Source organism: Ursus americanus, chromosome 36 (genome assembly GCF_024610735.1).
Source record: "Ursus americanus isolate L20-20 chromosome 36, mUrsAme1.1.p, whole genome shotgun sequence".
Classification (NCBI taxonomy): Eukaryota; Metazoa; Chordata; class Mammalia; order Carnivora; family Ursidae; genus Ursus; species Ursus americanus.
In genome coordinates this window covers 5,234,677-5,249,794 of record NC_142162.1, presented here as the reverse complement: position 1 = coordinate 5,249,794, position 15,118 = coordinate 5,234,677, and the positions used below count along the sequence as shown (strand labels likewise).

Sequence of the window (15,118 nt, the reverse complement as noted above, 5' to 3'; positions counted from 1 at the left end):
AAATTTGCCCCTGGGACAATCTTTTTCGGAGTCTCACACATTCCCAGCTTCTCCAAGGCAAGGTACTTCCTTCCTAGAAGCCTCAGTTTCTTCAACTATATTATAATCAAATCGGACCCTGCAATTTCTAAGGTCCCTTGTTTCACTACTACTCTGTTTCTAAAGGGAGATCAAAGCCCCCGGAGTCTAAATTGAGGCCTTTCGGATGTCTCCAGGTTTTAGTGTGTGGTATGCCAACCGCAGCTGTTGGGAAGTCTCAGAACAGGACTATTTTATTTGTACCCAAATGGCTCCTTCTCTGTTCAGCGGCTTGCCGTGTAAACTCCGTGTAGCGTCGCCTGAGAAAACGCAGTAGCGTGAGGTCAGTTCAGACAGCGGATTTGGAAAACATGTTGCCACAGACATCCCCAAGGAATAAAATATAGCCATTCTTCATAATTTGTAAGCTGTAAGTACTCTAATTTTCTACAGTTGGGGAAAATTGATGACTTTATGTATCTGATGAGAATAAAAATTAGGATATTCATTAACAGACATTAGCAGAAGTCTACCAAAAACCATCAGACTGAGCAGTGCAAGAAGATGCTGAGATCTTAGCAGCAACATCATACAGCCCAGATCTCATCACATAACACAAATATACCACTGTGACCCCTTTTGTGGGCAATGAGAACGACTTTATAGAGAATGTTACCCGGTTCATTTTAATAATGACATATGTTCAAAATTACTAATTTATAAGAAATGAAACATAGTTCTTTGTCTTAATACCAGTAGTATGTAATGAATGTTCAAGGGAGAACATCCACTTAGTTCAGAGTGACAAGCACCATCTCACTCATAAATCCTTCATCGTGAGAACCATACTCAAGAGCACAATGTAACTTTGTAGAAGGATAAAATCTTTGCAATTCTAGAAGGCACTCTGAGAGAGAAATTATATGTTACCAGGAAATAGCTGCATGCAAATTAAATTGCAGCGGCTCAAGACCGTGGCCGCTTTAGGAGAAGCATGTAGTTAGTTGTGCTAATCATTTTAGAAGAAGAATGCTATTCAACTTTCTGTGATTTTTACTCCGGAGAAGATCTTAGAGTTTCAGTCACTAGATGTAGTGAGGAGAGCAAGACAGATGTTAAAAGTAGCCTGATCTCTTCAGGTGTTCTTTGTTTCAGGAAGATGGCAAAGCCTTCTCCTCTAAAGCTGCTGGATTTCATCACAGTCTGTGACAGGCAAAGGGGTAAAGGTGGAAATCTGGCATAACTAAAATTGCAGCTTCTTACTTATGTAACAAACAGGACCACAACCTCTTTTTTTTTTTTTTTTTTTTTTTTTTTTTTGGCCGTGAGCATCACACCAGTCCAAAGCCAAGCAAGAACCAGGCTATCTTTTCCCAGAACTCAGAGGGATTTGAATTTGGAGAGACAATAGGCCTCCCTTGCTAGACTTGAACGTGGGAAGGGCCGGAGGGGGATGTCACCCTGGAAAACACAATTGGGGAAGAGGGAGAAATTGATTATTTCATATAAGAAAACCCAATGAAATTTTTGCATCAGGGCAGTAGAGCCCTCTGGTACAAACACTCTGAAATCTTTTGCAAACATTAAAATAGTGACTATAAACCCTGGATGCATGGGAAAATTATGATAGTTGGGTAAAGAAAGTAACCATGCCATTATAACAAATAACATAAAATATATGTTTTTATATGATAGATGGAAAGGCACATAGAAAAATGAAAATAGTTTATGGAAGAATTTTTTTCTTTTGCTTACATTAATGCTGCTATAATAATCTTTGTACAGTAATATCTTTTTACTTTTATTAGATATAATTGACATATGGCACTGTGTAAGTTTCAGGTGTACAGCATAATGATTTAGACTTTTACGTATATTAAGAAATTATTACCACAGTAACATTTTTTAAATCTTGCTGAAATATTTGTCAAAATGAGTAGATTTTGTGAGGTTTCATTTTTCTCTGCTTTAAATATTTAAAGTGAGGCTTTCACCACTTCCCTTTTAGATTTGAGGACTGATCTGTCCCTAAAGTTGTCATTTACTGAATAGTCAAAAGTGTTACTTACACGGAATGAAATCTCAAAGCCAAAGTTTGAAAGTAACTTAGATCCAGCTTAATGAAGTTTTATTTTAGAATTTTACCATTCAGACTTGATTTATATCAAGAGAAAACTGTAGTTCATGTGGACACTTAATTCCAGTAATGTCAGTTAGAAGATCCCTGAAGACAAGGTAACTTGTACAGTGTGATCAGAACTCATGGATGTCTGTAATTCCTGAAGACAGTGCTGTGTTTCTGACCATAGGTTGGTTGCCAGAACAATCGGCTGAAAACAGGAAATTCCATTTGATACATTGGCTGTTCCATCACAGCTACTGTTTGGATATAACCTACGTTGCTATGGGATGTGTCTCCCAGAATAAGCCACACTGCCCTCAGAAGCACACTTAAAACTTGGGGCGCCTGGGTGGCTCAGTTGGTTCTTGATGTCAGCTCAGGTCATGATCTCAGGGTGGTGAGACTGAGCCCCACATCAGGCTCCGTGCTCAGCGGGGAGTCTGCTTGGAATTCTCGCCCTCTGCCCCTCCCCCCACCCATGTGTGAGCGCATGCTCGCACTCTCTCTCTCAAATAAATAAATCTTAAAAAATAAAAAAAAGAACAAGAAGCACACTAAAAACAGAATTCCAGTGCAAAATGAGGCTCTGACGAGGAGGAGTACTCTTGGGATGTCCTCTGCCAGGCAACAAACAGGACTGTGTGGGGTAGAACTATTTCCACAGAAACAAAGACATGAGTCACAAGAGTCTCACGCAGAATTCCGGAGATACTCTAAAGATCCCGTCACAGTGTATGGCCTACACTGATATCCAACAAATGTTAATTTCTTTTTCCTCCACTCCATTTCCAATTATTGCCCTACCCCCTCACCAGTGCCTCAAATACAGTATCGTTGAGGTCTCTTAGTTAACCACAGTGTGTGATATACTAATCAAGAAGCAGGCTAACGTGGATATGCTGGTACAGCACTGTCCTGGGCCCGGGTGTTCAACTGTTAGAAGTGCACTGTCAGCCTTCTGCACAGGCATTGATTAGACCTGAGATAATTTGAGGGCTGGCCACCGGGCAGGACTCCCTGCCTCAAACTGTCACCCCTACTGCCAGGTTTGGTGCCCAAAATTGTTTTGTTAGAAATTCCAGTGTCTATTACATCTTTAGGATACCTATTTTAAAATATCCCTGAGTTCTAGCAGCTCTGCCTTTAAAACATATCTTGAAACTGTCCACCTCTCTCCGTTTCCACTGTTACAACCCTAGTCCAAGCAGCGGGACCCCTCTCGCCTCAGCTATGGAAGAGCCTCCAAAGAACGGCCCTTTTCTCCACTTTCCACAAGCCATTTGTCACATAGTCAAGACATAATTCAAGTAACTCCCTCACTTAAAGGCTTCCAGCAGCTTCTTCCACACCATGTCGCCATGGGCTACAAAAGCCCCTTAGAAGCTCCAGCCCCACCTAGCTCTCTGATTTCATCTCCTACCACTCTGCCCACGCTCACTCTGCTCCAGCTCCATTGCCCTTCCTCCTACTCAAATGTGATAGCCAGTTCCCATTTCTCCCTGATATTCAGGCCTTCTCGGGCTAATGTGCCCCCCATACACATTCCCAGCAACTCTCTTCTCATACACGACTTTACTGCCCTCACAGTATTTAAAAGAATCAGTTTCTTTGCTTCTTATGTCCCCCTTTAAGCAGGGGATTTATCTGAGTATGAATCCTTGACTTCTCTGTGGTGAATGGCTTTTGGAGGCTCTCGAATATGAGCCATATGAGAGTGGAAACCTGCTCAGTCTCCAGGGTCCAGACGAGTGCCCGGCACATAGCAGGTGCTCAGAAAGTAATTGTTGAATGAGTAATGGTATCACCCCATTAGGTGGCCCTTTATTGGTTTTCAGATTGACCTTTATGGCTTACTTGACCCTTCTTCTTAAATAGCTCCTCCTTTGGAATGTGACACTGTGTTATACCAGTTCCTGGCTCCTGCTCTCCTTCTACTACTAATCCCTAAAATCTTGTCTTCGGGTTCTTTCTTTTCTGTCTGCATTCTCCCTCAGAGTCTCATTCATTCTCGTTGTTTCAACCATCACCTCTGAAGAGAGTCCCTGTTTTCATATCTGCTCCCACCGATCGCTGTCTGCATTTAATGAGAGTTTATAATTGAACGTGGCCATTATTAAAATACTTTCTCATCCTCTGTAGTGCATCCTTCGAATTGACAGACTTCCCCATCTCTGTAAAATGACTCCGCCATTATCCTAGCCACATTTGATCTCTCCTCCTCCCTATCTCTCATCCAGCCCCCATATTAGTAAACCAACTCTCCTTCATTCCTTTGCAAAATCTCAAATTCCACCCCACACTCTCTAAGCGTTTTGCCATTACCTTACTGATGAGTCTGAACTTCTGAACTTAAATAGGCTCATATTCTAGTTCATAGAAAATCAGAATAGGACAGGAGCCACATAACCGTCTAACTAAACCCCACACCTTACGGACAAGGAAAAGGAGGGAGGAGGCTACCATAGTACTAGATGGGGAGTGCTGAGCACAGTGCCAGAACCCAAGCTCAGTCTCCAGGATGGCATTCCTTCTATAATCTTTGGGAAATGGCCTCGGAGCGCCAGCCAAGAAGAGAGAAAGAGCTAAGAGAGTCCTGAAAGAAAAGCACCAAGAGAGAAGACGAGTAAAGGACATGAAGACACACACTCTGTTGACTTCCCAATTTTGCTTCATGCTGCCCTGAAGAAGGCTGTATCTTGAATGGGTCCTTAAAGTTAATAATGATTATTCATCCTGAACACATGCAGTTGTCACTACTGGTCTCTCTCCTAGAGGTGCCAGATGCTATCAAAGCACTGATTTGATTTTCACCTACACAGTACAAATCAACTTTTAAATCGTAAATTCAGGAACCATATGCCATTGTGACATTAAACAGTGAAGTCAGGCTCATCTCTTTCTTTAAGGAAAACCTTATTCTAAAACCCAGATATGATTAAGGGGAAAAAGAAATTTGGATTGTATCAATAAATAAGCTTCTCTAAAATTTATTTCAGAGAATTTTGATTCATTTTAGAGTAATATAGTCTCCCAGATCCTCTCAAACTCCATGGTTGGTAGGATGGAGTGTGTTCTGTTGTCAACACGGCTTCCCTCCACAGTCAGTGATACGTGTTAAAAGCCTGCTCAAACAGGTTCTGTGACCAGTGCAGAGAGCCCGTCTCTTCTGGCATTGCTGAGAAAGTGGTCTGGAGGGCACAGAAAATCAGGTGTTCTTTTCCTTGGTTCTAAGTCCTTGATGTTCAAGTTATACGTGATCGAAGATAATTCCTGAATGGTTTAGAGCTCCATAGGAAAGACATAAATTGTGTTCAAGCTCATTGGAAGTATCTTGGTTCTGGAGCCGTTCATGTTTTTCGTTCTGGTTACCTCAGTGGGCATACAGTACTCAGGAAGTTCAGGTCATAAAGTTAAGTACCTATGTAGTCCCGCTCCAGGGACCAAATCCACTGGGCTGCTTCTTTCTTATGCCAAATAAATAAGATTAAAATGAGCGTCGAGGACAGCCTTGAAATGGACCCTAAATTTGCATTCAGAGAAGGACAGAGGTAATACTGAAGTGTGCTTCAGGAGGGGAAGTGGGGCCGCACCAAGACAGTCTCATCTCATGATTGCAGAGGTTTAAGAGCTCCTAGTCTACCAGTGAGGGTCAGGTCTTCTTTTTAACACAAGCTGACGGCTGCCTCCTGGAGTCATTTGCCACTTGCTGTCTCAGAAGGGAAGTGTCTGCTTCGTCAGACACGAATGTGGGTGTAAGACCAGGGTTAGGAGCGCAACCACAGGCTGTACCAGAACCAGATGGGACAAGAGCTCCAGGCTCATTCACAGCACACTGACACCTACATATCATCTTTCTTCCCTGCAGTTAGAAGAGGCCACCGGCCTAAGGCAACCGGCATATACTGCCAGTCACCTCCAGAGCCTTTCAGAAGTCAAGAGACCTTGAGGTTCTCAGCATATGTAGAAATGAAGAAATGCCTAAACAGGGTTACAGAAATTTTGGTACAGTTTAAATATTTACAGTTAACAAACTGCTGCTTTTAATGTACACACACACGTACACATAAAGCACTTACACACACACACACACACACAACACCACAAAAAAGGTAACTACAGACTTTATGAAACTATTAAGTCCTAGTGCACTGTGGGTGGGGTAGTCCAGTTAATGGGACACCAGTTTAACGTGGTCCAATGGGTACTGTCTTCTTTCAGTCCTCTCAGTGTAATTTGGACGTAATATTCATGTCCACAATTGAGACCCTTCATGACTGGGAAGCCCAGGCCAGACGGCCCTCTCAGTCCCCCTGTGTGGGTACTGTCCTCCTCTCCCAAATGTTCCTAATTAAAAATCTTTCCTTGACCATAAGCCAATCACACCACCTGCTCCAACTTACCGTGATATTATAAAAGAGGCAAAAAGACAATTCGCAAGGAACCAAAAGGAATTTCGGATGTAAGTTGATGCCATACTATTGTTAAATAGAAAATCACAAACTCTTTTCGAGCTGGAAGTAATCACAGAAATCGTCTACACTAGCTCCTTATTTTACCAATGAGGAGAGTCACTTCTGAGTGTCTAACAGACTCGGAGATTCTTTTCCGGTGAGTGTCAAGGATGTATGTGGGAGCCGTGGAGCCATGGCAACCGTCAGGGATTGAAGGAAGGAAGAAAGCTTTGCTGCGCTGTGGTTGGGGGGATGCACCCCAGCATGGAGAGCCCAGAGGAGAGCTCCAGGGACTAGACACTAGAGTACAGTTTATTTACAAAGATGAGCCCTAGAAGAACAGCAAGGGTTGTTTGCTGCATGAGTTCCCTGGTGGCAGTAGGGGCATATTGAGGAAAGCACAACCAAATACATCAGAGAGAGGTAAATGGGAGAGCAGCCAGGTGAGTCTTATCCAGCAGGCAGGGAAAAGGTTTGAGCCTCTGCTTTCCAAGGGTCCCTGTTCCCCTCCCACCTCCTTCCAACCCCCCAACCCCCACCACACATGCACGTGCACACACAGCCCTTAGATTTCCTGTGCCCGGTGGGAAGAATGGGTACGGACACTTTGTGAGAGGGCCCCTGCGGAAGCAGCAAGGCAGAGTCCAAAGCATACTCAGGTGTCATGGGTGATGTCTTTGGTATACATTTATAGGAGGGGATGTTCTGGGGGGATTCCTCACACCAAGTAGTGCATGGGGGGGGGTTGCTGAAGATTTAGTTTGTAAAGGACTTTTACTGATGTGGGGAAGTCAGTAAACTGTTAATTTATTCTTTCCCAATTAGAAATCCTGCTTTATTCTAAAATGTAACTCGAAATTTTGATTTTATAGAGAAAAGCACAGAATTAATGAAGAAATAAAACTCCTAAGACAGCGGCAGGAAAGAATTGACAAGGAGCTTGATAGGTTTGTTCCTTATTCAACTTCGTAGTGATTAAAAACATTTTAATTGAGGGGCACCTGGGTGACTCAGTCGGTTAAGCGTCCAACTCTTGGTTTTGGCTCAGGTCATGATCTCGCAATCGTGGGATCGAATCCCGTGTGGGGCTCTGAGCTTCCGCTTCAGATTCTCTCTCCCGCTCCCTCCCACTCATTCTCTCTTTCTCTCAAATAAATTAATGATCTAGGGGCACCTGGGTGGCTCAGTCGGCCTTCGGCTCAGGTCATGATCTTGGGGGTCCTAGGATTGAGCCCCACATTGGGCTCCCTGCTCAGTGGGGAGCCTGCTTCTCCCTCTCCCACTCCCCCTTCTTGTGCTCTCTCTCTCTCTCTCTGGCAAATAAAATCTAAGAAAATAAAAATAAATTTAAAAATCTATTAAAAAAACCTGTAAAACATTTTAATTGAACAAATGTGTTACATAAAACTACAATGGGCTTATTATGTAAACGTACATGAACTCAGATATCTGCAAAGAGATTTTCTACTTAACAGTCCCTCTGAAATAACTCTTTGACCTTCTTTGTCCACAGAACCAACGACTCTGCTAATTTAATTAATTGCTAAACATCATCATCTCCTTTACTCCTCCAGCTATAGGACTTAAGCTCAAGGCCTTTTTAAAAATAAACCCATAACCATGCCCTGCCCTAGGGAAGACGTACTAGAAAAACAACCTATTTAGCTGGTCTCCCTTGGGCTAGTTCTTTGTTCCCCTTCTGCCCCTACACACACAAACATTTTTTGGGGCACATTTAATTTGTTTATTTTACAAATTGGAGTGTAAAAAGGAAAACTATAAAGTATTGGGACTAAGCTACTTCTAGCATACCCACATGCACTAGAATGTGTCAAATGAGCACAGCCCTTCAGACGAGTGCCTTGCAGGACCACAGCTCTGCGCCATCTTCTAATTACTATTTTGGAACTTAAAAAGCTAGTTTCCTATAGAATTGTCAAATCGCTATGTTGTACACCTGAAACTAATGTAACATGATACGTATGCTATACTTCAGTTTGAAGGAAAAAAAAAAAAGGTAGTTTCTGGGCTCCTGGTTGGCTCAGTGGAACATGCAACTCTTGATCTTGGGGGTTGTGAGTTCAAATCCCATGTTGGGTGTAGAGATTACTTAAAAATAAAATCTTAAAAAATAAATAAAATAAAAATTAAAAAGCTAGTTTCCCAGTCACATGAGAAAATCCATTACTTTAGAATCTTATCTCACTTTTTACCAAATAGCTTATCACCCAAATTTCCCCTTCACAATAACCTAATTATAAGATCTGATTCCGGGGCGCCTGGGTGGCTCAGTCCATTAAGTGTCTGACTCTTGCTTTTTGGCTCAGGTCATGATCTCAGGGTCTTGAGATTAAGCCCCACATTGGGCCCCGTGCTGGGCATGGAGCCTGCTTGGGATTCTCTCTCTCCCCCTCCCTCTGCCCCTCTCTGCCCCCCCATCCCCTGCACTCTCAGTCTCTCAAAAAAAAAAAAAATCTGATTCCAGGTGGATTTTATAAGTTCCCCAAAATTAAATCTATATGGGACAGGATTTCTCATATCATATATCTGAGGATATAACAGAAGAATGTAGGACAGTAAGAGCAATGTGCAAGAAGCCCTCAAATATGTTTATGCAATTGGACATTGTTGGAGAAAATAAAGGGAAAATGCTCGTACATATATAAATCTCAAGTGCCTGTTAAATCTATAGGCACGGCATGCACATTTCTGTCTGTAATCTTCAGAAAAGAGATGCTCTGGGAGAGGAAAGGAAAGATAAGCAGAACAATGAGGGTTAAGTAGCAGTGGTGGTTGCAAAACTGTGAATGTACTGAAAAACCACTGAATTGAACACCTTAAAATGGTGAATTTTATGGTATGAGATACATGTCAATAAAACTGTTATTTAAAAAAAAAAGAGGCACTGTAAATTAAAAGGGTGAGCAGGAAGATGGTTTGATTTTAACAAAGTGAAATGAACCAGGGTCTGAATATGACTCTTATCTCAAGGAGATTCTAAGAGGGTGTTACTGAGAAAGGGCATGAGGGCTATTTTGGAGTGTGTTTAAATAGGACCATAAGAAAGAGACCCAAACTATGAGAGCCAGATTTGGGAAAAGCAGGAGAGACCCAGAAGGTAATCATGAGGAGAAAAGCCAGTGGAGGTGAGAAAATGGGCAGAAATAAAGCAGAGAATGAGCGAGACCATCTGTCAGTGGCAGAGCACTAATGCGGGGAGCCCTGAAGAGCTAGCCCTCTTGTGCCCCCACGGGTGCCCAACACTAAATTCTAAAGATACCAAGAGGCCGCCTTGCAGGGGGCTAATCTAAACCTCATGCTTTAGCAAAGTATATTTGGAATTTTCAGAAATGTTTACTTCCTACAAATTCCATGGAGGAAAAATAATTTTAAAATGTCTCACTTGAAAATTGCCAGTGAAATGAATAGCCATATATCCTTTTTTCATTTTTGTTTCTCTTGCTAATGTTTCTCCCTCGTCCCCAGTTCTTACTGATCCTAGCCTTAGCCTAACACTGCCTCTTCCCTCATCCACAGATCTCTGGAAAGGTTTCTGCTGCCTCCTGAATTCAGCTATCCAACTCCTTCATAATATTTCTTGAATGAGTACTTGATGACAAAAATCAGATAGGTTCCTGGATTCCTGCCTCCATGAGCTTCCAGACTTGTCTCTTTCCCCCTAGATCTTTCCCCTGCTGGTCCCTTGTACTCTTCTGTCCCGTGGACACTCCTTAAAGTCTGCGCCAGAGCCAGACAAGTGAAATCAGTTCAGCAAAAATTGTGCAAACCACCTCACTGAAGAGACTGCTTCACTCCAGTGGTTGAACTGAAGGCTTGAGTCACACTGCTTGGGTTCACATCCTAGATTACTTGCTAGCTCTGTGACTGTGGGCAGGTTAGTTAACCTTCCTGAGCCTTTTTCCTCATTTATAACACTGGATAATAGCAGTACCTACTTGATAAGATTGTTGTACGGGTAACTGAATGACTATCTGTAAAATGCTGGCAAATGCCCAGCATATTAAATTTTGTATAAATGTTAGCTCTTAGTTGGTGTCAGTATAAAAACAATTGGTTTGGCTACTGATTTTTTTTTATTATTATTTTTTTATTAGACTCCAGGCAAAGGCTACCAAAAAACCTTACGAAGTTAAGAATGACTTTGAGAAGTTTCTCCATAAACTGGTATGTTTCCTTTTTGAAGATAAATGAGAATGCTCTATGTAGCTTCTCTTATATGGACTGGACAATATTTAATAAGCAATATATGGTTTCACATCCAAGTTACAGAGGCAAGGTAGAATACACTATTCTCATTTAGTTATCCACATGCTCATTTAAGATAATCTCTGGTTCTCATACTAGTGACAACCTCATGCCCACTTATCTTCATCCCTGGCTTCCGACCACGGGCAGTTTATGCAACTGAAAACCTCTAAATGCGGTCAAAATTTCAAACTAATAGAAAATTATCTGTGTGAAGTCATATTTTATTTTCTGTTAATAATTCAACAAATATTGGATTCTAGTGACCATGTTAGATGAGTGGTCCCTGCAGAAACTGGAAGGTTCTAAACAGGACTCAAGTGAGAGAGAGGAAAAGAAGAAAGGAGCCTGCTCCATCTTTCCAGTTTTCTCTGTCCCCTCCTCTTACGCTCCTCCTTAACTTCTGGGCAGTTCTGTTAAATCTGAAGGTTCTTCTTCCCTTCCAGCAGGCAAGAACATGTAGAGAAAAAGGTGCAATAAATCTGGGGGTTGGGCAATCTGAGGTCAGGAACAGGAGAGAGCTTTTTATTTGTAGCATGTCATCTAGAATGATCCTCATTGGCTGCTGGTGTAATGTCAAAAACAGAGGTCAAATAATCTAATCAAATTCCTGTCTGAGCCAAAAGGTGAGAGAAGGGAGTAAAACACCAGTGTATTTAATATTAAACAAGTAGGACTATTCTTCACCTCCACACTAAAACATTCTTTCTCCCATTCTTCTTGGTCTCCCTTAACGACTACTACTAGAAACATGGGTTCAAGTATTTATGAAATAGTGTAAGAAACCACTGTGCCAGCGTGCTGGTGAAAGGCAAGGGACCTCAGCTGGTCCATGGTACATGCCTGAGTATCAGGGAAAGTGCGAGTTGTGAAACCTGTAGCACGCTGAACTGCCCATGCCTGTCTAAACAGAGCAGCTATACCGCAGCTCTAGTTCACGGCCATCCCCTAGCAGCAGAGGCCAGGGGAGAATCAGATCTCCTGCCATCAGTAATCCAGATTCTTCTGTAGAATTCCTGATTAGAACCCCAAAGTTTTCAATACTCTGGGGGCCAAACTAAATGTATCTGCAGACCAGATGTTTGCAACCCCTCCTCTAAATCCTAGACCTGGAGCTCTTCAAAAGCTACCTGTCTTCTCCTCCACTGTATCCCAGGGCAAACTCTTCACCCCCACTGGGCCTTCTGAACACTCCATGTTTGCTCATACTCATATATTCACCCATCTGCAGTGCCTACTCCCCAGCTTTCAACTTCTACTCATCCTTTAGAGCACTGCTCAAATTCCATCTTCTTCATGAAGCTTTTTCCAGTTGTCCTAACCCCATCCTTTCCAGAAAATTTTGGTATCTCTCATAATTTCTAGAATAACAGTGATGGTTTGAAAAATAGTTCTTTTCTTCAAGCCAGACATTGAGACAAATACACAGTAGATCCCTGGCTTAGAACAACTGTGTCCTCCAAAGCAGAGGGCACAATGGAAATTTTTACTCACCTGTTGCAAGAAGGAATTTCATGGTGGAAAATTTAAACAGAATAGCGAAGCAATGGAAAGTACCACATGTTTTGTTTTTGGGAGTTTGGGGTTTTTTGTTGTTTTTTTTTTTTTTACAGTAATCCAGGTACCAACTGGATAGTTACGTACCAACCACAGATCTTCTGCGTAAAATGGAAAGGTATTTAAAAACAAATAAATATAATCTGGGGTACCTGGGTGGCTCAGTCGGTTACGAGCTGGCCTTTGACTCAGCCCAAAGTGGAAGTCAGGCTCGTCGCTCAGTGGGGAGCCTGCTTCTCCCTCTCCTTCTGCACTTCCCCACCCCCACCCTGACTTGTGCTCGCTGTCTCTCTCGCTCTCTCTCAAACGGATAACTTTTAAAATCTTAAGAAACAACAACAACAAAGAATTATTTAAAATCAATTCGGATTTTGGATTATCGGGTATTATAAAACTCAAAATTCAACAAATTTGACTTAAGCTTTCTCAAGTGTTTACCTTTCTTTTCCTAGTACTTTATAGGACTGCTGTCCTTTGAGAAATACTAGAACCAGCTTTGCCTTAGCCTCTCTGAAACTGAGATTCAAAATGATATGTCCAGTCTTTAAGTTGTACATAACGAGCAAAACAATCCTAGAATAATACAGAATTGTAATTTTCTGGATAATTCATACCATAAGACTGCTCCTGCTTCAGTTATCTGATAGTATCAGCAAAATGCTTTTTGGTCTAAATCTTCCTGTAATTCAGGAAGGCCCTCTTGCGAGAAAGCCATTTACTTACCATCGCCACATGGCCAAAAGTTTCTGACTACTTTGGATAACATATACAGGACTCCAACACCCCTACCCAATCCCAGAACCTACTCTTAGCCACAGGCCTGCACACCCGTCCCCCCCCCCCCCCGGGTCCACATACACAAACGAGACCTGCTAGACGCCCAACCGAGAGTTGCAGGGCATGGGTGGGGTCGCCCAGAACAGTAAACATGCCTTTTGGATCAGAGCAGCATTTGAGAAAAGTTAGCATAGAGTGGGAAGTAAATTCAATGAACAAATGGAATTATCTGAATTATCATCCAGATAATTCTCTATTTCAATGGAATAGAGATAAAAATGGAAAGCATCTTTTATCTAAGTTTCTTTATTAAGTGATACAGAAAGCTCAAGGCCAAAAGAATTGAAAGTGATTATTTATGTGATATCACATAGTTTTTAAAAGTAAATGAGCCTAAATCCATCTTTGCTTTAAAAAAAAAAAAAGTGATTCTTCTCATCTTGGTAATTGGTGTAACCTCACATCAGGTATCCAGGAAAATGTACGAATCTTTACTCATGTGTTACTTTAATAGCGCTCTGAAGCCCGAACCAAGACAGAGCTTCTGGCATCGCTCTCATCACCATCATCAACAGAAGACTACGACTATGAAGAAGAAGGTCAAGAGAAGCCAGAAGGGAACTGTGTTTAAGAATACTGCGTACAATGCAACTGTATCCGTTTAATTGTAGCAGTATGTTTAATTCAACTCCAATCCATGGGGTCAGTATTGAATGTCTTTTATCGTTCATCTTTAAAAATCTTGAAATCAATAAATCTCAGTAAATCATCCTTAAGAGATCTGTCCAAGCATAACTTTGGCTCTTATTGGTAGAAACATATTTTAAAATGGAAAAATAATCATTATGAAGCATAGAGAGCTTTCAACCGTTTCTTTGGAAATACATCTTGATAATAGCAACCGTTCATCATAATACAAAACAGAAAGAGGATTAATTTACTGTGGCATAAGAAGTTCTGCCAGTTCCTAAATGCCCTAAATAGTTTCTCTGAGATTTTTTACATTGTTTAGGCCTCAAGGAAAACCAAAGCCCCGCCTCCAGGTTTGGTAGCAAACAAACTCTGCTTCTCGAATGTTCCGTTCCGGCCGCTCCTCTGGTAATAGGCTTCATGCACGTGTGCTAGGAAGCTGGTCAGCTTGTCTGCAGGTACTATCGACACTGTGCAGCCTCCCCATCCTGCTCCAGTAAGTCGGGACCCCTGAGCCCCAAACTTCCTAAAACAATGAGAAAAAAACACATTAGAACCTGTAAATGAAAATGAGAGTGGTTTGCCTGGTGCTTATAGAGAACAGACAGCCGACCCACGTTCTAAGAAGCGAATGTGTGGGTTTCTTTGTTGGGTAGGGAGAGGGTAGTTTAGTGTGGCCAAACATTTTAGGACATTAGATATTTCAGAAGGTGATTTGAAACTTAATTGTATCTAAAACTGGGCCATGATGGTGGCTCTAAGCAGGGAAAGTTAGCAGGACTGTTTGGTGAGAGCTGGCAATAACCCCCCACATAGTCCTGATTCCATAAAGTCACCAATTTAGCACCTGTATACAGCAGGCTTACAGGTGATCAAGAAGAAGGAGTAAAAAGCAAACAGGCAACAGACATGATCGACAGGATCAACACTATGCTCCAAATGAGGTCCCATCAAACTCTGAAGTGCAAGGCTCCTGCAGGTGAGGGCTTCCGCCAGTGGCTGTTTGAGGCGTGTTCTTAAGGCCTGGCTCTTCCACATAAAAGAATCGTCCCCTAGAACAGATAGCCTCGATTTGTGCTGAATAAATTTATCCACAAAGAGCATGTTACTAACTCTAGATCAGTTTATCTGTTTAATCTCTAATGGGAAGTCATGCAGATCTTTCCACAAAAAGGACGGTGGCCTCTACAGGTCCATACGCATCTTCCCTGCACCTTTGCGAGCTGGTCTAACCACT

The 15,118-nt window shown here is 42.1% G+C and overlaps 2 protein-coding genes across 4 annotated transcripts in view; one reads left to right on the top strand and one right to left on the bottom strand.

Moving 5' to 3' along the window:
• The window catches only part of FAM227B (family with sequence similarity 227 member B), a 195,732-nt gene extending 181,910 nt beyond the window's left edge, over nucleotides 1–13,822 (top strand). The window contains exons 14-17 of the mRNA XM_087859290.1: nucleotides 6,522–6,599; nucleotides 7,464–7,538; nucleotides 10,707–10,776; nucleotides 13,706–13,822. Of these exons, the coding sequence (XP_087715416.1) occupies nucleotides 6,522–6,599; nucleotides 7,464–7,538; nucleotides 10,707–10,776; nucleotides 13,706–13,822 (340 nt within the window). The remainder of the gene's footprint in view (nucleotides 1–6,521; nucleotides 6,600–7,463; nucleotides 7,539–10,706; nucleotides 10,777–13,705) is intronic.
• Nucleotides 13,596–15,118, bottom strand: part of GALK2 (galactokinase 2) — a 104,938-nt gene continuing 103,415 nt past the window's right edge. For all 3 annotated transcript variants that reach the window (XM_045812066.2, XM_045812065.2, XM_045812067.2), the window contains exon 10: nucleotides 13,596–14,407. In XM_045812066.2, coding sequence (XP_045668022.2) covers nucleotides 14,200–14,407 — 208 coding nt within the window. In that variant the 3' untranslated portion in view covers nucleotides 13,596–14,199. The remainder of the gene's footprint in view (nucleotides 14,408–15,118) is intronic.